This window comes from Trachemys scripta, chromosome 1 (genome assembly GCF_013100865.1).
Source record: "Trachemys scripta elegans isolate TJP31775 chromosome 1, CAS_Tse_1.0, whole genome shotgun sequence".
Classification (NCBI taxonomy): domain Eukaryota; kingdom Metazoa; phylum Chordata; order Testudines; family Emydidae; genus Trachemys; species Trachemys scripta.
This window is the reverse complement of record NC_048298.1, coordinates 36,870,813-36,895,086: the sequence shown is the minus strand read 5'-3', so window position 1 is coordinate 36,895,086 and position 24,274 is coordinate 36,870,813. Positions and strand designations below refer to the sequence as shown.

Here is a 24,274-nt window from a genome sequence, read left to right as displayed (position 1 = left end):
ACCACAATGGACCTAGCCTCCATGAACGCATCTAATTCTTTTTTGAACCCAGTTATACTTTTGGCCTTCCAGCATCCACAGGTTAACTATGTGTTGCATGAAGAAGTACTTTGTTTTCTTTGTTATTAAATCTGCTGCCTATTAATTTATTGGGTGGCCTAGAGTTCTTGTGTTATGTGAAGGGATATAATTTGGTGGAATTGTTATAATATAGTTCTTGTAAAGAACTTTAATACAAAGATTGTAAATTGATCAAATAGGCCTCATTGACTCTGCGGGGGTTGACTCAGGCCCTTATGCCTTAGCATTGTGCATGTTTCTATTGTTGTGTTATTGAAGGTAAGTCATGCTTCTATTTTAAAAATGATTTACCTAATGAGCGAATATGGGACTATTTGTTAAACTATGTTTATATTTACGTGTACACTAACTCTAAAGCATCTTTTTTCTTCAAAACAGTATTTTTAATCATCCTTATTTTTATTTGCAGGGCTTTCATTGTAAAAGCAAACCTTCCAGTAAGTATAAGCAATTCCAGTTTGTGTTATTTTTAAATTATGGACAAAAAAATGGTCTCTACAAGTAATAAATCCCCTCAAAGGCCACATCAGGGCAGTGTGATCATTTGACATGGTATTTAAAACCAGTTTTACAGAATCTTTCCCTAAAGCCACTTCAAGCCGGGGGTGCAGTAGCACCCCCAGAAACCCTCGTTCTAACACCTATGGGATTAGGTATCTGATTCCCTGAAGAATGAATTCTGTAGCCCTCACAAAAGGCAGTGCAGGAGCTGATAGAAGAAATGGGGTTTTGACCCTGTACTCTGCCTTGGCTAAAGCAAGCCATATTATCCTTTCTTTGGGCAGACTGAGGAAGCCCTTTAGCATGATGTTTTGGCCTTAAAGGGAAGGACACTTGTAACATTTATTTAGTTTGTTTGTTCCAGAATTAGAATTGGGTCCGGATTGTGCTAGATACTATACAAACACAGAGGTAGATACTGTCCCTGATCTGAAGGCCTAGTTCTGCAAGGAATTCCATTTGGATGTGAGGGTCCAGCCAAGCAGAGCCAGTAGCCGGATCAGGGCCTATATCACACTTTTGTCTGAAAATTTGTACCCACTATCATTATTATAAGACACACAAGGATGGCTAGAAGTGAAAGAGATTAGAAAATAACTTCTCTTTGTCCTCATTGTATTTCTTTTGTGCATCTGACAGCACTTTATGTACTGTCATTTCCACTGTTCCCCTGTCTAGTCAATCAGTTATTATTATTATATATTATTTATATTGTAAAAGCACCTAAAATGGTCCCAATCAGGTATTAGAGCTCTAAGGTACAACACACTGTACTCATAAATAACCAAAAGATGAGCTCTGTCTCACTGAGGTTGCAATCTTGAGCACCAATTTTGCAAAAAATCAACCATGCACTTAATTATAAGTATGTGAGAGATCCTATTATCTTCAGTGGGACTTCTCACATGAGTAAAAGTAAGCAGACGTGTAAATGTTCTCAAGATTGAGGTCTTGGTTTCCTCTTTTTTTGGGGTGGGTCTTTTGTCAGCAGCTCGAGAGAGAAAATATAGTTTATAAATAAGAAAATGTGATCGTAAAATCCCCATAAAAATTGGGGCTCAAGAGGACTTAGGAACAAGTGTAATGGATAAAATTACTTTTAATTCATTTTTTTAAAACTGATTAGATTTCAACTTGATGATGTCAATTCAATAACAATGCTTATAAAATTGGATTTTTGTCAGAAAAAGGGTTAGGCATCTGTGCATCACTATGTAATATGTTCAAAATGGTGTGATATCTTGGTCCTACGCCATTTACCATTTTTTTCATTGATTTGGAAGAAAACATAAAACAATCACTGATAAAGTTTGCAGATGACATGAACATTGGTGGGGGGGGTGATAAATAATGAAGAGGACAAGTCTGGATCTCTTTGTATGCTGGGCACAAGCAACCAATATGCATTTTTTGGCTAAATTTGAATATATGCATCTAGGAACAAAGAATGTAAGCCATACTTACTGGATGAGAGACTCTGTCCTGGGAAGCAGTAAGACAAAGATTTGGGAGTCATGGTGGATGATCAGCTGAACATGAACTCCCAGTGCAATACTGTGACCAAAAGGCTAATGCAATGCTTAGACACATAAAGAGAAGACTCTCAAGGAGGAGGAGAGAGATTATTTTATGTCTGTATTTGGCACTATGCAGCAGCTACTGAAATACTGTGCCCAATTCTGGTGTCCACAACTCAGAAAGGTAAATTGGGGAGGGTTCAAAGAAGAGCCACATAAAATGATTAAAAGATTAGGAAACATGCCTTATAGTGATACACTTAAGGACCTCAATCTGTTTATCTTAACAAAGAAACAGTTAAGGGGTGACTTGATCACAGTCTATAAGTACTTATATGGGGAACAAATATTTGATAATGGGTTCTTCAACATAGAAGTCAAAAGTATAACATGATCCAACAGCTGGAAATTGAAGCTAGACACATTCAGACTGGAAACAAGGCATAATTTTTTAACTATGAGGTTAATTACCATTGGAACAGTTTCCCAAAGGTTGTGGAGGATTCTCCATCACTGGCAATTTTGACATCAAAATTGGAAGTTTTTCTAAAAGCTATGTTCTATTATTTTGGGGAAGTTCTAAGGCCTGTGTCATACAGGAGGTCAGATTAGATGATCACAATGGTCCCTTCTAACCTTGGAATCTATGAATCCATGAAAACATAAGTGTAAAATTTTCAGAATTTACTACACAGTGATATCTATTTTAAACAGACATTGTCAACTTGAAAATCTAGTTAACTTCAGAACTGGTGTATGTAGCAAGTATGTTTTACTATTCATTAACCACAAGTTGAACTTCAATTGTCTTCATGTGGGAATATAACAAGTTGATTTGGAAGTGTGTTGAATCATCATAATAAATTGATCCAGAAGATGTTGGGGTAAATTTACAAGTGCTATGCAAAATAGCTTTATGGGTTCATATGCCTGTGAAGCAATTTTAGTATACCTTTAGGTATATTTGGAGATATACTGCAAGTATACTAAATACTTTAGAACACTTATAAGGGCAAAATTTCAGGTTAAAAATAATTAGAACTATGCTAGGATGTCAGATTGTATCTGTGATTCATTTACCTTGTATGTCCTCTGATTAAGGTTATTGTCTAATTTGAGCTTCTTGCCCCAGGCTTTAAATGATTGAAATAATATGTCCATTCCTTATTCCCCTCACAACCATAGTTTCTTCAGTCCAAGTTTACAAAGGGTTGAGTTGTTCCAAGCTGCCAGATATCAGACATTTCTTGTTTGCTTGCTCCATCATCATATAACAAAGAATCAGCTGTGGCTGGGCTGGTGGCAAAACCACATGGAAATTATGTTCATGCTGAAAAGCAAGCCCTTGCAGATGTTTGACAGACCACCAAATTACCAGTGTCCATAATTAGCAATATTTCTATTAACAAAACACTAGGATAGAGGGATTATAACCATAATTATAGTTATATTTCATATTCAGGCCAAATGTAGGTCGCACCTGCACTGTGGAGAAAAGTATATCTTACAGCTGTCCTGTAGTGTAGGTCAAATTACTAATTAGGAATGTAAAGAAGTGTGTGTGCTCCCTAAAGGTAACTGTCTAATGCAGGGTTTCTCAAACAGGGGTCGCCGCTTGTGTAGGGAAAGCCCATGGTGGGCCGGGCCGGTTTGTTTACCTGCCCCGTCTGCAGGTCCGGCCGATCGCAGCTCCCACTGGCCGCGGTTTGCTGCTCCGGGCCAATGGGAGCTGCTGGAAGTGGTGTGGCCTGAGGGACTTACTGGCCGCTGCTTCCAGCAGCTCCCATTGGCACGGAGCAGCGAACCGCGGCCAGTGGGAGCCGCGATCGGCTGGACCTGCGGACAGGGCAGGTAAACAAACTGGCCCGGCCCACCAGGGGCTTTCCCTACACAAGCGGCGACCCCTGTTTGAGAAACCCTGGTCTAATGAGGGGAAAATAATAGAGATTATAAAGATAACGCTTATGATGTTGAAGAATTAGTTAGAAATAAATAGGGCAGATACTTGCAGTCTCATAGTTTTGATATCAGGAGTGTCTGAGAACATTTACAGGAAGGGAATTCGACTTTTCTTCTGTCATTTCTTCCCTCTACTGACCATTTATTCTGAAACAAAATATATGTAGTCATGCAAAATCCATGCTATGAAGTATTTAAAATTATTATTTATTTGTTTACAAACAGTTTTATGATATCCTCAAAATGCCTTAAAGAACTGAAAAAAACTAACGTGAAGGGATCACTTTTCTTTACACAGCATTTTGCTTTTCCTACCACTTCTTGGGATAAATGTAATAGCCATTATTAGGGACAGCTGTAATGGAGTGGGATCTGAGAGTAATCGTGGGGGTAATTTACTGTAAAATAAAGTTGGATTTTGGCCTCTACACTACAGTTATCTCCCTTACAGCCATAAAATATGACTCTTTAATGACTACTAATGGTCAAGATCTTAGTTTTAGGTCTGATCTGAAGGAACATCTTCAGCAATATTGATCCCTAAAACCACTCTTGGGCAATTGTCAAATGCTGAGCCAAAGAGAAGAATGCATATCAGCTATGCATTGCTTGAAATTCTCCCATTCAGCTGTGGAATAGGCCTTTAACCCTGGGATTTAAATTCTGGGGTCTAATAATATCAAACCTCAAGATGGTATAGCAAAAGGCCAAATTAAATTAAACTCAGAAGGAGATATTGTTGAATCCACCCAAAGGGAATATTTGTAAGACATATGAATTTTCAAGATAAAGATTCTTCTGAGTTTGTTTCATTTAATATACTATGCATTGATATTCCCTAAAATTAACTATAATAAAATATGAGAAAAAGCAATATTGTACATGGGACAGCAAGCATGTAGCATTTCCTGGAGACTTAAAGCAGATGTTATTGCTTCTGGTTGCCATTTATATTCATAGAATCATAGAATCATAGAAATGTAGGGCTGGAAGGGTCTTTGAGATGTCATCAAGTTCAGTCCCTGGCTCTCTGGCAGGACCAAGTAAACCTAGTCTATCCTTGATGGGTGTTTGTCCAACTTGTTTTTAAAACCTTCAAAGACGGGGACTCCGCGATCTCCCTTGGAAGCCTATTCCAGAGTTTAACTACCCTTATAGTTAGAAAGTTTTTCCTAACATCTAATCTAAATCTCCCTTTACTTCTTGTTCTACCTTCAGTGGACATGGAGAACAATTGATCACCGTCCTCTTTATAACAGCCCTGAACATATTGGGAGACTATTATCAGGTTGCCCCTCAATCTTCTTTTCTCAAGACTAAATATGTCCAGTTTTTTTCAACATTTCCTCATAGCTGAGGTTTTCTAAACCTTTTATAATTTTTGTTGCTCTCCTCTGGGCTCTTTCCAATTTGGCCACATCTTTCCTAAATTGTGGTGCCCAGAACTGGACACAATACTCCAGCAGGGGCCTCACCAATGCCACATAAAGCAGGACAATTATCTTCTGTGTCTTACATATAACACTCCTGTTAATATACCCCGGAATCATATTAGCCTTTTTTGCAGCTGCATCACATTGACTCATATTGTTTGTGGTTCACTATTACCCCCAAATCCTTTTCAGCAGTACTACCACCTAGACAGTTATTCCCCATTTTGTTCTTGAGCATTTGATTTTTCCTTCCTCAGTGATGTAATTTGCACTTGTCTTTATTGGATTTCTTCTTGTTGAATTCAGACGAATTCTCCAATTTGTCAAGATCATTTTGAATGCTTGCAAGCCCTCCCAGCTTGGTATCATCTTCAGATTTTATAAGCAAACACTCTACTCCATTATGCATTAATGAAAATATTGACTAGTACCGGTCTCAGGACTGACTCCCAATCAGGAACCCCACTAGATATGCCCTCCCAATTTGAGAGCAAACCATTGAAAACTACTCTATGAGTATGGTCTTTCAATCAGTTGTGCATCTACCTTATAATAAATTAATCTAGACCACATTTCCCTAGTTTGCTTAGGAGGATGTCTTGTGGAGCCATGTCAAAAGCCTTACAAAAATCAAGTTATATCACATCCTACTGCTTTCCCCCTATACACTAGGGCAGTAATCCTATCAAAGAAGGAAATGAAGTTGGTTTGGCATGATTTGTTCTTGACAAATCCATGGTGATATTCCTTATAACTAAGGCTAAGATTTTGTCATGGATATTTTTAGTAAAAATCACAGACAGGTCATGGGGGGGCGGTCCCCATGCCCTGCCATGGCAGCAGGGAGCTGCAGATTTCCCCCTGACCCCCTGCGACAGCGGGGCGCTACGGGACTCCCCCTGCCCTGCTGCAGCCGCAGGGATCTGTGGGGGTCCCCCTACCCCACGGCAGCAGAGGGGAGCTGCCAGTGTCCCCCTGCTGCCACCATGGTGGGGAGCTGCGGGGGTCCCTCAGCTCCGCCGTGGCAGTGGGGAGCTGTGGAGGTCACCCTGCCCTGTCACAGTGGCGGGGAGTTGTCAGGGTCCCCCTGCCCTGCATCATCATCTGGGGAGCTGCGGGGATCCCCCTGCCCCACCACAGCAGTGGGGTGCTGCAGGGAGTGGCAGGGGCCCCCTGCCCTGCGGTGGTGGTGGGGAGCTGTCCGGGTCCCCCTATCCCGTGGCAGTGGCTGGGAGCTGCCAGTGTCCTCCTGCCCCGCAGCGGTGGCCAGGAAGCTGCGGGGGTCCCTCTGCCACCTCTACTGGTGGGGACCTGCGGGATCCCCTTTTCCCTGGCAGTGGCTAGGAGCTGTGGGGTACCCCCCCTGCCTGCAGCAGCTGGGAGCTGCAGGTACCCCCACTGCCCATGGCATCCGAGAGCTTGGGGGCCTGCTGCATTAGGCGGTGAGGGTACCGCACAGCTCCCTGTCACTGCAGGAGGCGGAGGGACCCTGTAGCTCCCAGCCGCCAGGGCTGAAGTCACATGACTTCCACAACCTCTGTGATAACACTGTAGCCTTACTTATAACCCTCCAGGAACCTACAAATTAATTATTTGAGTCATTGTTTAATAATTTGCTCATATGAAAAGAGTGCAGCCTGGTTACTCTGTGCTGGTATGACAGATTATGAACAATCACATGTCAGATGATGCTGTCCAAGAAAAGATCTCTGGATTTTGCAGCAAATTTTTCTAATTGAAGAGCTGGCAACTAAAGCTGAATGCCATCTAGGAGTCATATAGTTAAATATTAGGTAGCTCTGAAATTATGTGAACTAGGGTAAAAGGGCCTGATTTTCCACTGGTTTTACATTAGTGTATCTCCATTGAGTTCAGTGGAGTTCCAAGTGCATAAAATCAGAGTAAAGGAGTGGAGAATCAGGGCCATAGTGTTATGTATTGTGGTTGCATTTGATATATACTCCTCTTCTATTTGGGGTCAAATTCAGACCCAATGTAAATGGGTATGACTCCACTGAAATCAACAGAGATGCACACATTTGCATCACGTGTCTTGTAGATCCATGATGATGGGCTTCCCCTGCCAACAGCAGCTGCTGAAACTCCCGCTTAAAGGGAGAACCCCAGAGATTAGTGGGCACTGTGCTCAGGAGATAATAATGCCTCTGAGTATTAATAGATCAGTGATTCTCTGCGTCATTGGTGGGAAGATGACGTGCCCATGTCTTTCTCCCTCCACCCCTCACCTCCCTCTGTAGGGTCAGTGTTATGGACATGGTTCATTCACCTTCCATGTGAGCAAATAAACATCCATGTGTGGAAGCTATTCTTGGCCACATACCCAAAGGGCAAATTTTAGCCCTTAGATTGTAAACTTTTTGGGGAAGGCACCTTGTCTTTTATTTGTATGGCCGGTGCCATGCACTCCTATAGTTCTGCAGAAATGATTAATATTACTAATCATTGCATTGTTATGTACTAACACAGCTAAAATGAAGTGGTGCTGCAGCATATGTGGCAAAGCCAATGTATTGCAATGGAGATTTCAGCAAATACAGCCCAGCAACTCATTCAAACAACCTCTAGGCGGGTATGTGTTAAAATTCCTCACTTCAGAACACTACTCACGTAATTGCAGATCTATATCAAAGCCTGATTAATCAGATATTCTTCACCCATGATTGCAAGACAACATCCTTTAGACAGAAAAGCATAACAAATACATGAGGGGTGAAATCAACTCTGCCTGCAGAAATCCTGACTAATCATGCTCTATGTGGTGGAGGCTAGGGGGGCTGGCGAGGTGGGAAAGAGCTGCTGAAGCCCAGCAAGTTGCATGGGATTTTGGGGCCACATGACCACCACTCAACCCCTCTTGGCTTTCCATGATAGTCTCACATAGGATTGTCAGGAGACCCAAGCAGTGATGTGTAGGAGATGCACAACTCTGAGAAGGAAAATAAAGGAAGAAATAGTCAATATGTCTTGGATGTAGAAATGTACCACTATCTACATCATGAACAAAACCTCAGCCGTGATAAATATGCCCCACACTTATCACTGATTGTGAGCTTCGTGGTCCGAAGGGCAGAGAAAATCTATAGGTATGAAATGTTTGCCCATGAATAGGAAAGCAATGGTGCCCCCTTGTGTAAAAATGACATTTAGCAGCCGCCCAGACAGTCCACCAGCCCCCATGGAATTAAATACTAAACCCAAGAGTTCCTCTAATCACAAAAGAATACACTTAATGGTTGTGAGAAAGCCTAAAAGCACTGACAGTGCAGTCATGATTGGTGACTACAACTGTGGCTAGGAACTCCTTTTCCTCTCCTGAGTTGGGCAATTTGTCACTGAACTGTGACTGGTGGATATTTCCTTCCGAAGCTGCGACACCACTCAAATGTACAACCAATTAAAATGTTTTGCTATTCAGGCCTTTGATCTTCTGTCTCACTCATGATTCTTCTTATAGAAACATTGGGGTGAAATCCAGGCTCCATTGAAGTCTCCACAAAATTTTCCATTGACTTCAGTAGGCCCAGGATTTCACCTTTGGATTTTTTTGGCCATGTTTGTGATCTTCTTTAATGCCACATGGCCAGTTGGATTTATATATATATGTATTTTTAACATTCACAGCTGGTATTTTTAACAGTTTCTGCCGTGATGCTCCTGCCTCTTTATCTTCTACCGTATTGAAAAGCATGAAACTCTCAACAGCGATGAAGTGTGTACAGGGAAGCCAATGCTCTCTTCACTTAAGCATTAAAGCGACCCTGAATCTTGATGGTAGGCCTGCAGATTTGTTACTAAACCATTTTGGGGTTTGTTTTGCTGTTTGTTTATGGTCCTTCATCCAGATTTTGTTCCATATTGCAGTGTTCATATCCAAGCTGAGTTGAATTAACTATATCAGTAAGATTTTATGAAACAGCGTATTTACTGCTTTACTAAAATCCAAAAGTGAAATCTTGGCCCTATGGAAGTCAATGGTAATTTTGCCATTGACTTCATTGGAACAAGGATTGCACCCAAAGTATATTACAATTAATGCTTTCCCTTCTTCCACTAAAGCAGGGATTGGCAACCTACGTGTCAGAGAAATCTGCTGGCGGGCCGGGATGGTTTGTTTACCTGCAGCATCCGCAGGTTCGGCTGATCGCAGCTGCCACTGGCTGTGGTTTGCCGTTCCAGGCCAATGGGGGCTGTGGGAAGCGGCGGCCAGCACATCCCTCGGCCCATGCCGCTTCCCGCAGCCCCCATTGGCCTTCAGCTATAATATTAGGGCCTAAAGTTGTAATTCTGTCTAAAAATAAAATAAGAGTAATCAAGCTTTTTGGCATGAGCTATTCTTTGTAAGCCCTTGCTGTTCATGTGGACAATTCTCTGACCTTCTATATGTTTCATGATTTTTTTCTCTCATGACTTGCTCCTTTATTTCCCCATGGATAAGGAGGCATTCCAACCAGAACATTGGTCCAAGCCCTCTGAGCTTTGGAGTGGTGTGCATTCAGATCCAGATATGGACCCTGACCTTACAAAGACTTATTCACATGCTTAACTTTGGAAACTGTGAGTCGCCTGATTAAAGTCAAGTGTGTAAATTTAAGCACCTCTGTAACTTTCCAGAGTCAAGACCTTGGATTTGAATTCTGTGGTCCAGGCCTTTTTGTGCTAGGGATGGGAGTTAAACGTATGGGATAGTAATTGCCAGGATCACTCTTCTTTACTTTTTTGAAGTAAATTTACTTTCTCCAGTCCTCCAAGACAATACTGCCCTATTTTTACGACTATTAAAATAATTGTCAATGATGTATTATTTTTGCTAATTCTCTTAATATTCCAGGCTGTATATTGTCAAGTCTGGCAGATTCATATATGTTATTTTTTTTAGTATTCCCTAACCTATTCTTTATCACTAGCTATTCTGATAAGTTTTTCCTCAGTTCATAGTTGCTGAGATGTCTTTTCTTTATTTTTCTTAGTGAAGCAGGTATAAAAAAGGAATTCAGTATCATAGCTATTTTGAGGTATCATTAATCTAATTCCCCTCCTCTTTTATTAATGCATTTATTTAGGTACGACTCCTGAAAAATCTTGTGATTAACTTAAAGTTAATGGGACTACTCAGGTGCTTAAGGTTAAGCATGTGCATAAAGGTTTGCAGGATCAGTGCTTTAATCCCTAGCAATTGTTACCCCCTATGAAAATAAGGACATATATATGTATGACCTTATTTTGACATTCAGATAAAGCTCTGTATCTTGCAAATGGAAGGAAACCCTATGAATGCACTGCAAGTTTTGTAGTTTAGTTTTTGTTCTGGTAAGATGTTGAAGCATCAGCCTTTTAAAACATATTTAAAAATTAATTTCAGAAAATATTCGTGGTCTGGAAATCTGTTCTCTCTCAGCGGAGATGCAGCACTCTCAGTGTGTGAATGTGAGATTTTCTAGAAAAACAAGCAACAAGCTTCTTGGAAGGAAGGTAGGCTCCCTCTTTTTGATTTGCTTAGCATAAAAATATTGTGAGCCTTTGGAGGAAAAAAAAAACAAGAACACATTCAATGCCTCTCTTTTCTTCATCCCACAATTGACTTTGCCAAACTGTGTACATGATGATTATACTTCTATGATGTTACCTTAAAAACTAGTGACTGGAGAGTATGACTCAAATTGCAACACTTTTTATAACATATAGACTCCCTTCTTTACCACCTTTAATAATTGCTTCATTTATCATTTTGCAAGAGGTAGTGCGCTTTCAACATGAGCTTTCATTTTGTGCCAGTGCGTGCCATTTTGAACCTGCAATTGCTTATGGAACACGTCACTTAGACATCTAAGTATGTGTGTATTAGTTATTTACCTTAAATGGTCAGGTGGTATTAATTTCAACTGCAAAATAAATTGCAGGGCCAGACTGAATCCAGAAGTAGTATCTTTGAAAAATCTGACCTACTATGTGGAAAATAAGATGATTTTTTTATTTTAATGACTGGTAGCTTATAGCTTTTTATTAATATCACAAACATGTTCTTTCTTGTGCATGTGTATATGTTGTGAAAAGACCATATTGCCTCATGATAAGTGAAATGAGGTCTCTTTCATCAAAATATTGTTTCGCTTCTCTCACTGTAATATTATCCACTGATCAAACATGCCTTAGTGCAGCATTCAGTTGGCCAGGAACTGCCTATAACATTGAAATTGAGGTAAATTTTCTGTCACTTCCCAACAGCTTTTCTTGGCTTACATCCAGTAAATAGAACTGGAGACCTCAATTGATCCTTACTTCCCTCAATTCCATGCCACAGACTGAAAATGAATAACTCCTGGATGAAATTAATGTAATTATTGCATTTTTTTACCTCTAATACACATGTAAGAGAGTCTGAAATCTGAGAAACAACTAATGACCTTTTAGAGGCCTCTGAAGGAAAGGTCAGATTTCACACTACAATTTGTTCTGCCAGCAATGACTTAACCAGATGTATGTATCCAATGTCAAAATCTAGCTCAGTTTGGATCAGAAATTATGACAGTCTTGGAAATCTCTTCTGAAAATAATGTCTGTTTTTTTTTTACATTATTCTCAATCATATGATCTCTAAGAATGTATAGTGTTGTTGTAAACAGAAGCCAGTTTGAACAAAAGTGACTCATTGCTTAGACTTGTGATATCGTGTATCTTATATGTTCTGGAAGTTATGGAAAAACTTGATTTTAAATGCATGTTTTAAACAGGTGCATGTGCAGTTTAATTGCTTTGAAGTCAATGTAGCACAACACATCTATGTGACCATGAAAACAATACCAAATTACTGTGAAGTCAAGTTGAGTCAGGAGTACTATGTTGAAGGTAGGAAATGATCTTTAAAGTGACGTTTCAGAAAATAACACTTATATAACTTATACCAGATCTTCTGCTGGTATAAATCTGCCTAGTCCCATCTGAGTCAGTGTGCCTGGGATGATTTACACCAGCTGAGCATCCATTCAGCCCTATATTTTAATGATTTTGTTAGGTGTACACAAAATGGAGTCTCAAGGTTCACACACAAAAGTGTGTTTGCAAAACTGCAACCACAAAAGTATCTGCAAGAACTGCAGTTGTGCTAGTTAAATTGTCTTTGAATGTTAGGGTGACCAGATGTCCTGATTTTATAGGGACAGTCCTGATTTTTGGAGCTTTTTCTTATATAAGCTCCTATTACCCCCAACCCCAGTCCCGATTTTTCACACTTGCTGTCTGGTCACCCTACTGAATGTGCAGTTACCCTATTTCATGTTCAGTCCTGAGGGGGCTGTTAGACAACTGCTCTGCCCCTTGACCTGGGGCTCTGGTACCTTTTGAAAGTTTGGCTCAATAAGTAATTTTTAACATTAGATGTAAACAGTTTATTAAAAAATATATTCAAAGATTAGAATAAGCCCTTTTGGGAGATTGTATGTAGAAATTCAGAAGAAATGCACAGGGCTTTCTAGGGAAGCTTTTTGTTTTCAATTAATGTTCTGATCTACTACTTGTTTCTGCATATACAGGTATGATAGTAATAGTTCCAAACTATTTAAAGCACAGTGCATGCTACTTGTCTATAAAACTGGTCAGATGACATTTCACAGATTTTATTATATCCTGTTATGTGTTGCCATAAATTAGGTCTGTCAATTAATCGCAGTTAACTCATGCGATTAACTCAAAAAAATTAATCGCTATTAAAAATACTAATCACGATTAATCGCAATTTTAATCGCACTCTTAACAAAAGAATACCAATTGAAATTTATTAACTATTTTGGATGTTTTTCTACATTTTCAAATATATGGATTTAAATTACAACACAGTATACAAAATGTACACTGCTCACTTTATATTATTTTTATTACAAATATTTGCACTGTAAAAATGATAAAAAATAGTATTTTTCAATTCAAGTAGAAGTACCTCATACAAGTACCATAATGCAATCTCTTTATCTGAACATGCAATTTACAAATCTAGATTTTTTTTGTTACATAAGTGCACTCAAAAACAAAACAATGTAAAACTTTAGAGCCTACAGGTCCACTCAGTCCTACTTCGTATTCAGCCAATCGCTAAGACAAACAAGTTAGTTTACATTTACGGGAGATAATGCTGCGGCGTCTTACTTACAATGTCACCTGAAAGTGAGAACAGGTGTTCACATGGCACTTTTGTATCCAGCATTGAAAGGAATTTATGTGCCAGATATGCTACACATTTGTATGCCCCTTCATGCCTTCAGCTACCATTCCAGAGGATATGCTTCCATGCTGATGACACGTGTTAAAAAAACAATGCGTTAATTAAATGTTGACTGAATACCTTGGGGGAGAATAGTATGTCTCCTGCTCTGTGTTTTACCAGCATTCTGCCATGTATTTTATATTAGAGCAGTCTCGGATGATGACCCAGCACATGTTGTTCGTTTTAAGAACACTTTCACTGCAGATTTGACAAAATGCAAAGAAGGTACCAATGTGAGATCTCTAAAGATAGCTACAGTACTTGCATGAGATGAATTGAAAAATACTATTTCTTTTGTTTTTTACAACACAAATATTTGTAATAAAAATAAATATAAAGTGAGCATTGTACACTTTGTATTCTGTGTTGTAATTGAAATCACTATATTTGAAAATGTAGAAAACATCCAAAAATATTTAAATAAATGGTATTCTATTATGGTTTATCAATGCGATTAATCGTGCTATTAATCGCAATTAATTTTTTTAATCGCTTGACAGCTCTACCATATATATAAAACCTTGGGATTTTTACATTTCAATGCAAACATTTCAATTTCATGTTACATTACCTCACTTTTTATTGCATGAGAAATATAGTGTGTGAACATAAATGAAAAACAGTTATTAGAAAGCCCTATTTGATACCACATTACATGGAAGAAAGAACAAAGATATACACTGGAAAATTGCTCCTGGCATTGTATGAGAAAAAGAAAGCAAAAGACTTTTCCAGTTTTGATTTAGCCAAAAAAGCTAAGTCTAAGGAAGCAACCTTGGAGATGTATAAAGCTAGCTAAGTGCATGTTTAAATCAATCCTTAAGACTCTAATTTCTGACCGCATATTATCTGCCAGGGTCTAAACTGACCTTTATGTCAGGCAAACTACCTAGGAAATAAATAATGTATTTCTTATAACAATAAGCCTAAGAGGAAATCAGCATGAAAAATGTTCACAAATATTTACATTAGACAAATTATGTTGGGGAACTATTGGTGTTTTTTTCAAAGGAGGAATGACTTACATTAATTGCAGGTAACAATGGATAAAAAAATGTGGTGTAATAGCCCAGACTGCAAATTTGTTTAAGGTTCTCATGAACATTTGTAGTGAGAAAAGGCCAAAACTGGCAATATAACTTCCTTAATACTAGTGTGAAGTGATCAGTGGGTGAGAAGGAAGGAAGCACTTTCTGTGTGCCATTATCTTTTATGACTTTGTACTGGACATACACGTTCTTCCTTCAAAAACAAACAAACCAACAAACAGAACAAGGAGATGAGCCTCAAGTGCATTAGAGCAATTTCCTTTTAGGAGGTGCGCAGAACTATGGTGATGAAAGACATAAAATACCCAGATAGAGAGGCTTCTTGTAGATGTATAGTTATCTCAGCACTGCTGAAAACTCTTGTTCTATATTTTGCAGATTGCAGGAACAATGATGTGGGAAAACATATTCCAGTCTGTTTTGGTGAGCTGAGCATCATTGGACATGCATCACATTGTCATTGTGCTTGTACAGTTGCATACAGTCAAGCAATGCAAGATGGATAAATATTTTACTGCTGCCAAGTATTCCAATGGACCATTCCCTGTTATATTTCTATACTTGTATATCTATAATATCTTCTGCATTTCCAACTGTTATCAACAAAAGTTATAGAACTGGTAGAGCATGGGGTATTCTGCCAAATGTAAGGTTTTGGGAATATTGATTTGGAAACCGTAGATAGATAAAAAAGTGGGGTTAACACTTTGTTTAATATTAAATCTTACACACTCTGTCATTCTCACACACACAGGTTTGGTCTCCAGGTATACACTCAGAGACCTCTGCTGCAGCCTTTAACCAGCATGGGAGTATTCCTACTGACATCAGTTACATTTATAGTGACTATTGCTGGAGTACGCACATGTGTACGGACTACAGGAAAGGTCCCTTTCTACTTAAAGGGATATAGCCAATTTAAAAAAAAACATGCTGAATATTTTTCTACCTGTTATTGTTACAAGTAACACTTAGGATGGTTATAACTGGAAGAGATTAGGGAAAAACCCAGCATTTTCTGTGATTTTTCAGTTTGAATATTTGACAGAACTTTGTATACAGCTAGGTTCACAATTTCCTCTATATTGTCAATTAGTCAATTTCTCCTGTTATTGGGGTGGATCTTTCACACAGCAACAGGGGAAAGAAAGACATTTTTAAAATGAGCACCCGCAACTCCCTGTAAAGTCTTATGGTAGATCCACATGGCAAGGGATCTCTTGCATGTTTATCTACCACAGTTAGTATATTAAATTGTTCTATACTTTCAGTGTGGTTAATGCATGTTTATAAAATAATTATTTCCCCCATGGCATAACCCTGTGTCAAGTGCTATATGATCATGTAAACAAAGAACTTACCATATAATGCCATTACCAACGAAAAGGGGGGCAAGAGTTTAGCATATGCTTGCTCCTTAAAGGGCAATGGAAAGTTAGTCATATGTGCACAGTGAATAAAGTTGAATGAAAACCACATGTGCCAACAATGCCCATTTGCTTCAAAGTGTAACTTTATAGAGAGAGAGCTTAAAGGGGCAGTGTCAAGGCTGATAGGCTTAAAAAACACCCTACTGAGGGTAGACCTGCTTTTAAATTTTTATCCTTTGAAGTGTGTCTATTCATTTCCACCTCCGTAGCCCTCCACCACCCACCACCACCAAAAACTGCATGTCCTTCCTTCTCACTATTTTCAATAGGTGGTCAGCGTCTTGTAGAATATGTGGTGGATAGTGTGGAGTTTATCAATGCCATTCCTCAAATGAATGAATGGACACAAATGATTGGAAGACCAAAGCTACAACTTTATGCTGAACAATGTAACACAATGAATAATGAAAAGCAGCAGGCAGGATGTCCTTGTTAAATTCCAATATAACTGGTTCCTGATGCAACAGCAAAGTCCCTATGCCCCGACTATAACTAAGCGAAATTTGGAATGTCTGTCCATCCAGAAAGCCTGACATGTCAACATTTGGTTTTGTCCTTGTGACAAAAAGTAGAAATTTTGAAATTTTTTGCAGAACAGAAATTCTGAAAAATTGTGATCTGTATCAAATTGTGAAAGTATCAAAACTGTTTCATTCTGACATTTTTGATCAAAAGAAAACATTTTTGACATTCCCCAAATTGAAATGTTTTGTTTTAGTTTATTGAACTGAAGAAGCACATAGTGGCGCATTCCCTTATGGCAGTTGTTGTTTGGGAGCCTGGTGCCCCATTCTTTCCTATAGGCTAGGCTCCCTGGCCATCCCTCCCAGGATCACCTAGAGTCATGTGACTCCTCTGATGTACCAGGCAGCTCAGTCAGAGGGAAATCTGCATTGCATTATGGGAGATGAAATCCTCTGGGGAGCCCAGCCCATCAGAGAGATAGCGATCAGAAATATAACTCTCATAAGGCAGTGTGCTGATAGGGAAATGTAGTTCAATGTTTTGTTGAACTGATTTGAAACTAAATGTTTCAGATCAGTTCAACAAAACAAAATATTCTGATTTGGGTCAAACTGACCCAAATAAAAATATTTCATTTATATTTTCCTGACAATTTTTTTTAATTAAAATTTTCTCATGGAAAAATTTGGATTTTGTGAAAACTGCATTTTTCTGTTACCTAATTTTTCTGATGGAAAATTCCCAACCTGCTCTAGTGCCAACTACAGGCTGCAAAGGTTCTACAGAGGAATCTAAGCCCTATTTCAGTTGATTGTTTGGTTCCTTAGATGATAGTACAGTCTGTAACACATTCTAGTGCCAGAACTGAGCCATTGTGCAAAATCATCATCCCACAAGCCATGTAGCAGACTGATGCTGCTACAACAAATATTTCTTTTCTCAATGGCATGTGCAGCTTTGACAAAGACCACAAGGGGTATACTTAGGAGTTAGTCAAAGAAAATTTTAGACTGAGTATCAGGAAAAAGTTCATTGTGCCGCCACTCTGCTCACTATGCTCCCACTCATATGCTAATATTCGCAAATATACATTAAAAAAACAGACTTCTGTGCCTCTTGGACCATAGTTGCAAGGGCAGGGAAGATTTCTAGTTAGACCACCATAGAGGACTGAAATTAATCTTCCCAACAGCCAGCTCTCCAGTCCTGTGGAGGTTTGGCAATAAAAGATTTTGTTCCGAGAGTCAAACATGTTTTTGGCCTAAGAGAAAGCTGCACGTCTTTTTTAAAATTAATATTTTCTAGCCACATAATCAGTTTCAGGAGAGATAGGCAGGGGGAACAACACGTGACTAGATTCTTCAAGTTCTAGAATTTACAGATGGAAATGCTGTTAAGGTACAGTTAACTGCTATCTTGGCCTGATAACTGTTAATGTCAGTTAAAAAAATTAAACTGGATGGCTCTGAACTTCAATCTCATGAAAATCATTAAGTAGCATAAAAAGAGGATATTTATGTGGACCTAAATATACATTGAATGAATATGTATCAATATGAGGGGGAATACTCATACAAAAAATCAGTGTTGATTGACAACGTAACTAGGAACTGATGTATAATAACTTAATGTGTTTATTTTTTCTTATCTCAGCTGGGAAGTTGGATTATAATGTGGACAGGGCGAGGAAAACCATATCTGTGAATGTATCAGATTTTCTTCAAGACCAAGACTATTATGTTCGTTTATGTCACAAATGGTTTACCTGTGAAGACGTGGGGTCATTTGCTTTGGTGAGTAAGAATTTATTACAGGCTGGGACTATTTTCTTCTTGAATTTAGTGGGACTACTCACATGAGTAATGTTGCTCATATGTATATATTTGTACGATCTGGCCTAATATTTTTATATGTAGTTTCATTGAAAGCCAGCTACTGGATAGAATTACTGGACTCACCATTTTCTATTTAATTTCAGATAAAAGGGAAGGAGTCTTTGAAGTCAACTTCCTTGCAATATTCCCAGTTACTGCCTTGTCTCTGCATTGAGGTAAAATATTTTGATAACCTTCAGCATCTATCCCAGCCTTAAATAAAGGAGATCACTAAAAGTGCATCATTCCTGCCAATCTCTTTACAGCAAATTCTGTAGTATGAATGGCCAGATTCTGAGCCATGATAAGCAAATCAATGAGAGTTGTGGGTGCTTAGCAACTGTGGCTATTGGAGTCTATGTCTCTGAGCCTGCAGACACTTATATTCATAGATTCCAAGGCCAGAAAGGACTACTGAGATCATCTCATCTGACCTCCTGTATAACACAGGCCAGAAAACTTTCCCCAAATAACTCCTATAGCAAATATTTTAGAAGAAACATCCGATCTTAATTGCAAGTGCTGAAGAATCCGTCGCTACCCTTGGTAAATTGGCCAGTGGTTAATTATCCTCATGTTAAAAATATATGCCTTATTCCCAGTCTGCAATTGTATAGTTTCAACTTGCACACATGCTTAAATAATGAAGCCAGTGGGACTACTCACATGCATATGTGTTTGCAGGATCAGGATATAAGTGTTCAATTGGTTACCAGCAAAAAGGTCTAGGGTCTTTCCTAAACTCATTGAAGTCAATGGCCAAACACCCACTTGAGTAGGTTTGGGGCCCAAAATGTATAAATCAACAGTGTTACATATTAGAAATGATATTGTGTCATTTCAGGAATTTAAAAGAGTTTACCACTAATAAAACTTAAATTGGAATGTCAAGTAAATGAAAATCAAACATAGACATTCGATTATGGAAAATCTGAAAGAAAACCAGAATAATCCAACAGCTGTTGTGACACATCTCTGTGGCTGGATTGTTTGGATGTGTTCTGACTTTGAATATGTAGGTTGAACTGCCTCAAAAATAGCAGATTTGAGAATATAATTGACTAGCTAATGGCAATTCTTTGGGTTGCAGGGTTGGTCGGCGATCCCAGATGCAAGGAGGACACAACTTTGCCCTTTTAAAAATGGCAAGTAGATTGTAATTACTGCGTGGCTGAGTATTTATTAGTTAGTTCCTGACATGTACCATCCCCTTAAATGTGCTTGTATATAAAATGACACTGCTTGGATTGCTGCATTTTAAGAAGTGACAATTTTTATTTGTAATACAGAAAATAATTCTTAAAATGAGGTATTACTATGTATATTTTTCATCAGATTTTTTTCTAATAGGCCAAATTGTACTCTCAGTTTACACCAATATAAATGCTAGGTAACTCTATTGATATCAAATGGTGCAAATGGGAGCAGAAATTGGCCCTATTAGTATAATTTTTGTTTCTTAATTCAAGCACAAGGAGACCAGAATGAAACAACAGCTTGGAGCTCAGCTTTGGGAAGGGTTCATGAAGAAAGTGGACTTTAAGGAAGTATTTGAAGGCAGGGGTCTGGCAGACAAGAAGGAGGAGGCTGTTGCAAATGTAAAGGGTGGATAAAGGAAGGGGAAGAACTGAGTGTGGGAGTGGTTAATAGGGAGGATCAGAGGAAACCTGAGTGGGAGTAGGAGATGACATGAAGGAAAGCGTGTAGAGGTTTAAAGGTTAGAGTAAGGAGCTTGAATCTGGTGCATTAATAAATAGGAAACCGATAATAAATGTAAGATTATTTGCAGACTGTGAGCCTGATTACAAACCTCTTCCTTGGGTGAGCAGTTACTCACACAGGTCGTTCCATTGAAGTCACAATCTGGCTTGGGGGAGTGGTAACAACTGAAAGTGAAATAGGTTTTCAGTGTTTTGTGTGGTGAAGGGTTTCTGTCCTGCAGGAAAATTCTCATACTTCAACATATGCTTTTATCTCAAACCAGGACAAAAAATCAGAATACCCAAACTCTTGGCAGAACAAATAGTCCTGAAAGGTTTTGATTAGGAAATATCAAAATGTTTTGTTCTAAGTCGATTCAGCATTAAACTGTGTGCACCTCAGCCACTGCTGCACCGCATGGGAAGTTGTAGTTCGGGTACCACATGCCCCCATTCTCCCCTATAGGCTGGGCTTCTCAACCAAACTACATCTCCAATGATGCTGGGTAGTACTTGGGTTCACCTTTTTGTGAACATTCAAATGACTTAGTTTTACCGGTGCACCTTACCTGCAGAAAAGTAATTTCCTTTTATTATTAGGTATTAGAAAAATCCGAATTTCCAAATTGCTTGCATGAGTATTTGCAGAATTACAATTTTAAATCTGCATGCTGGAAATTCTTCCACATTCATCCAATCAGGGAACAAAACCAATCACAATTAATTAAGACAGCTCCAGTTTTCAACAGTGAGTATTCAGTACACCGTTTGCAAACCATAAAATACAGAAAAAAACCTCAAAACCAAAAAATAAGTTGAATAAATCTGTGAAATTGCAGTCCGCTTGTGATGTTCAGGGACGAGAAAAAGAAGCTAATTATGCAGATCAGTTTACTTGTGGGAATTATTCACTTAGTTCTAATAATTATTCAGAACCCTAGAACTCCACCTCCTAGTTTGAGTTTATTTGCTCTCTCTATATAGTGAGTCTAATTTGCCACTACCATGCCCTCTCGCATAGTCTCTTACAGTTACAAAGTCAGTGAAAAATGCTACCATTCTGATTGAGCCAAGGTTGCATGGATGGAAATGATTACCCAAGAGGCCGGGGAATAGAGAATCTGGCCCTTACGTTTTAGTTTAAGTGCTGATGCATGAATCTTTGGTTTCAGTATCATTTAGATTAATTTAATTAACCTCAAATAATGTTTCTACTGTTTGTGCATAGATACAAAGGCACTGTGGGATAACATTGTATATAATCCAGCCACACAAACACTAGCCTGGGAACCAGCCTGTCCTGTGCATGTCACTGTTAACCTGTGCAGGTTAACAAAGTCGAATGACCAATGTGTAGATCTACAAAACTCATCAACTACAGCTCCAGAGAAAGTAAGCTTTATATAGTATCTTTAGGACCGTAAGACTAAGGGTAATATCCTAAATCCAATGCGTAACATAAGTAGCTAGGATATGGAATAAGGGCAGTTGCAAATACTTGTTTTTGTTCTATCCTATCTACACAGGTTCTTATACACCACACAGCTTGTTATTGTATAATAACAGCATGAGTTATTCAGAGAACTGAATACATGCTGTTGATAAAATGGTTCATGGTAGAAATTCTTGTGAACCTAGAATTTTTTGCTAAAAGAACAAGTTTTTTGTTTCCTAAAATAACTGTGGCTTGATTTTCATGTACAGTAAATCCCCTTTACACCATACTGGCAGTGTCATGGCACCTTAGCATTAGCGCAATTACATTTGTCCCTACTTTAAGGTCCCGTTCCACTCCCAGACTGGTGTAAAGCACCTTAGTGTAAACAAGAATCAGGCTCATTGGTTTTTGTGGGTATTGAAATTGTGGGCGGCGTCATCCTTTCTGAAAAGTTATTTTCCGAACTAAGAGATAATTTATAACACAGCAGGTGTTGCCAACTCTTGTGCTTTAATCATGAGTCTTGTGATCGTGAGTGCTTTTCCTAAAGCCCCAGATTCTGGATTCATATGGTTAGATGAGACACTCAGCTTTCATTTTTTTTAAAAAGTAAGGTTCTGTCTCTGATGGTTGTGGAGAAAAGCTTGAAAATGTGACACCCAAAGACTGTAACACCAGAAGGCAAATAAAAAGAACCGCAGATTCTTAATTTTTAAAAGTCTCCTAATTGTTAAGCCAATCATATGATTATTTGGGGACCAATTCATGATTTTTTAATATTTGGAGTTGGCAATACTGAAACTGGAAGGCTGAAAGGATTTGAACTCCTGGCCAGGTGGCTAGTGACTACGCAGCCTTTATCATTGTCCTGATGTCAAGCTTTTAATAAAGCCCTGATCCACAAATACATGCATGCTTAATGTCACACATGTCAGTAGTCCAAGTGGGACTTCTTGTGTGCTTACAGCTAAGTACATGTATAAGTCTTTGCAGAATCAAGGCCTAAGTTTGCTATGCTTGGTAATTGTCATGTAAAATTACCCAGCATTCAAACAGACAATGGATTTGCCACCAGAAGATGAATACTAAAATAAAAATGCCCTTGTGAATTTTGTATTTTCACTTAACTCTTTTCCCATTGTTGCTATTGGACTAATTTTAATGTTCAAATGCAGGGTTCATTTTCCCCCTTTTTTCCGTTCTCTTTTCTTTATAAAGGGATTTGAGCTGAGTTGTGGACATGGTCTGAGTATAGAAGTGAAGCCAATGACATTCTTCACATTGTCCTCGAACTGTCTACAGCATAGAAACCAAACTTAGGTCATAACACTGTAAGCTGGGGGGGGAGGGATAGCTCAGTGGTTTGAGCATTGGCCTCCTAAACCCAGGGTTATGAGTTCAATCCTTGAGGGGGCCACTTGGGGGTCTGGGGCAAAATCAGTACTTGGTCCTGCTAGTGAAGGCAGGGAGCTGGACTCAATGACCTTTCAAGGTCCCTTCCAGTTCTAGGAGATGGGATATCTCCATTAATTCTATTATTATTATGTTACTTGGGCACAAAGCTCTTACTACATGAGCACTTCCATTGGTTTCAATAGGATTACTCACATAAGTAAGGATCACTCACTTGAATGAGTCTTTGAAGGATGTGGCCCTTGAAAAATAACTGAGGCCCTGATTCAGAAAAGTATCCCTTTTCTGGAAGGGCACTTAAGCACATGCTGAACTTTAATCATGTGCTGAAGTCCTAATTGAAGTCAGTGGGACTTCATCACATGCTTGAAGTTCAACAGATGATTATGTGCTTTCTTGAATGGGGATGGGCTTAAACACAGTGTCCAATACAGAAGAGCATTTAAACATGTGCGTAAGTGTTTTGCTGAATAGGGATGGCCTGCTGAATCAAGGCCTGAAACAACAAGAGCTGTGTAATCGGTTTGTTACTGAATTAAAGAAAGCAAGTCATTACCAAATCAGTTAGGTTTAGATTTAATTGGTCATATTCTCCTGTTGTTTGCACAAATCTCCCATTGACATCATAGGGAGTCCTGTTTAATTATGAGGGTAGAGTATGACCATAGTATAAAACATACTATAAAAAATTAACTACATTTCACTTCAAAATTAATTAATTGTTTGTAATGTGTTTTAAAAATGAGAAGTGCTAACCACATGCTAGGTATTACCAGATCAAATCCTGGTACCTTTATTCAGTGAAAACTCCTATTGAAGGTAGTGATTGGCCCATTATAATTATTAAATTACTTTATATGATTAACTGATTGACACATTTTAAAAAAAGAAAACACCTTCAGGTCCTTTTCTAATGCATCAGTTGTACAAGTGGTTTGTTCTTTCTGTTGATACTGGTTCGTAAACCTGACTAATTCTGTGCACTCTCTTTTCAAGCAGGTAAAATATTCCCGCGTAGACACTCATCCAAGACTTTGCATGAAGGTAAATTGCTTTTTTTTGTAGATTAACCATTTACACCATTCCTCCTCATTGTGCAGGTATCAACTACAAAAGATGCATCACTAATAATCTTTTAG

The 24,274-nt window shown here is 38.7% G+C and overlaps 1 protein-coding gene across 3 annotated transcripts in view; it reads left to right on the top strand.

Moving 5' to 3' along the window:
* The window catches only part of IL17REL (interleukin 17 receptor E like), a 62,738-nt gene that overhangs the window by 25,241 nt on the left and 13,223 nt on the right, over nt 1-24,274 (top strand). The window contains exons 2-11 of one of the 3 annotated variants that reach the window (XM_034767359.1): nt 491-518; nt 9,134-9,283; nt 10,872-10,981; nt 12,241-12,355; nt 15,194-15,238; nt 18,364-18,503; nt 18,689-18,760; nt 19,675-19,729; nt 21,513-21,676; nt 24,135-24,179. In XM_034767359.1, coding sequence (XP_034623250.1) covers nt 491-518; nt 9,134-9,283; nt 10,872-10,981; nt 12,241-12,355; nt 15,194-15,238; nt 18,364-18,503; nt 18,689-18,760; nt 19,675-19,729; nt 21,513-21,676; nt 24,135-24,179 — 924 coding nt within the window. Of the gene's footprint in view, nt 1-490; nt 519-9,133; nt 9,284-10,871; nt 10,982-12,240; nt 12,356-15,193; nt 15,239-18,363; nt 18,504-18,688; nt 18,761-19,674; nt 19,730-21,512; nt 21,677-24,131; nt 24,180-24,274 lie in introns of all 3 variants that reach the window. The other 2 variants (XM_034767351.1, XM_034767370.1) reach the window with 2 other exon arrangements.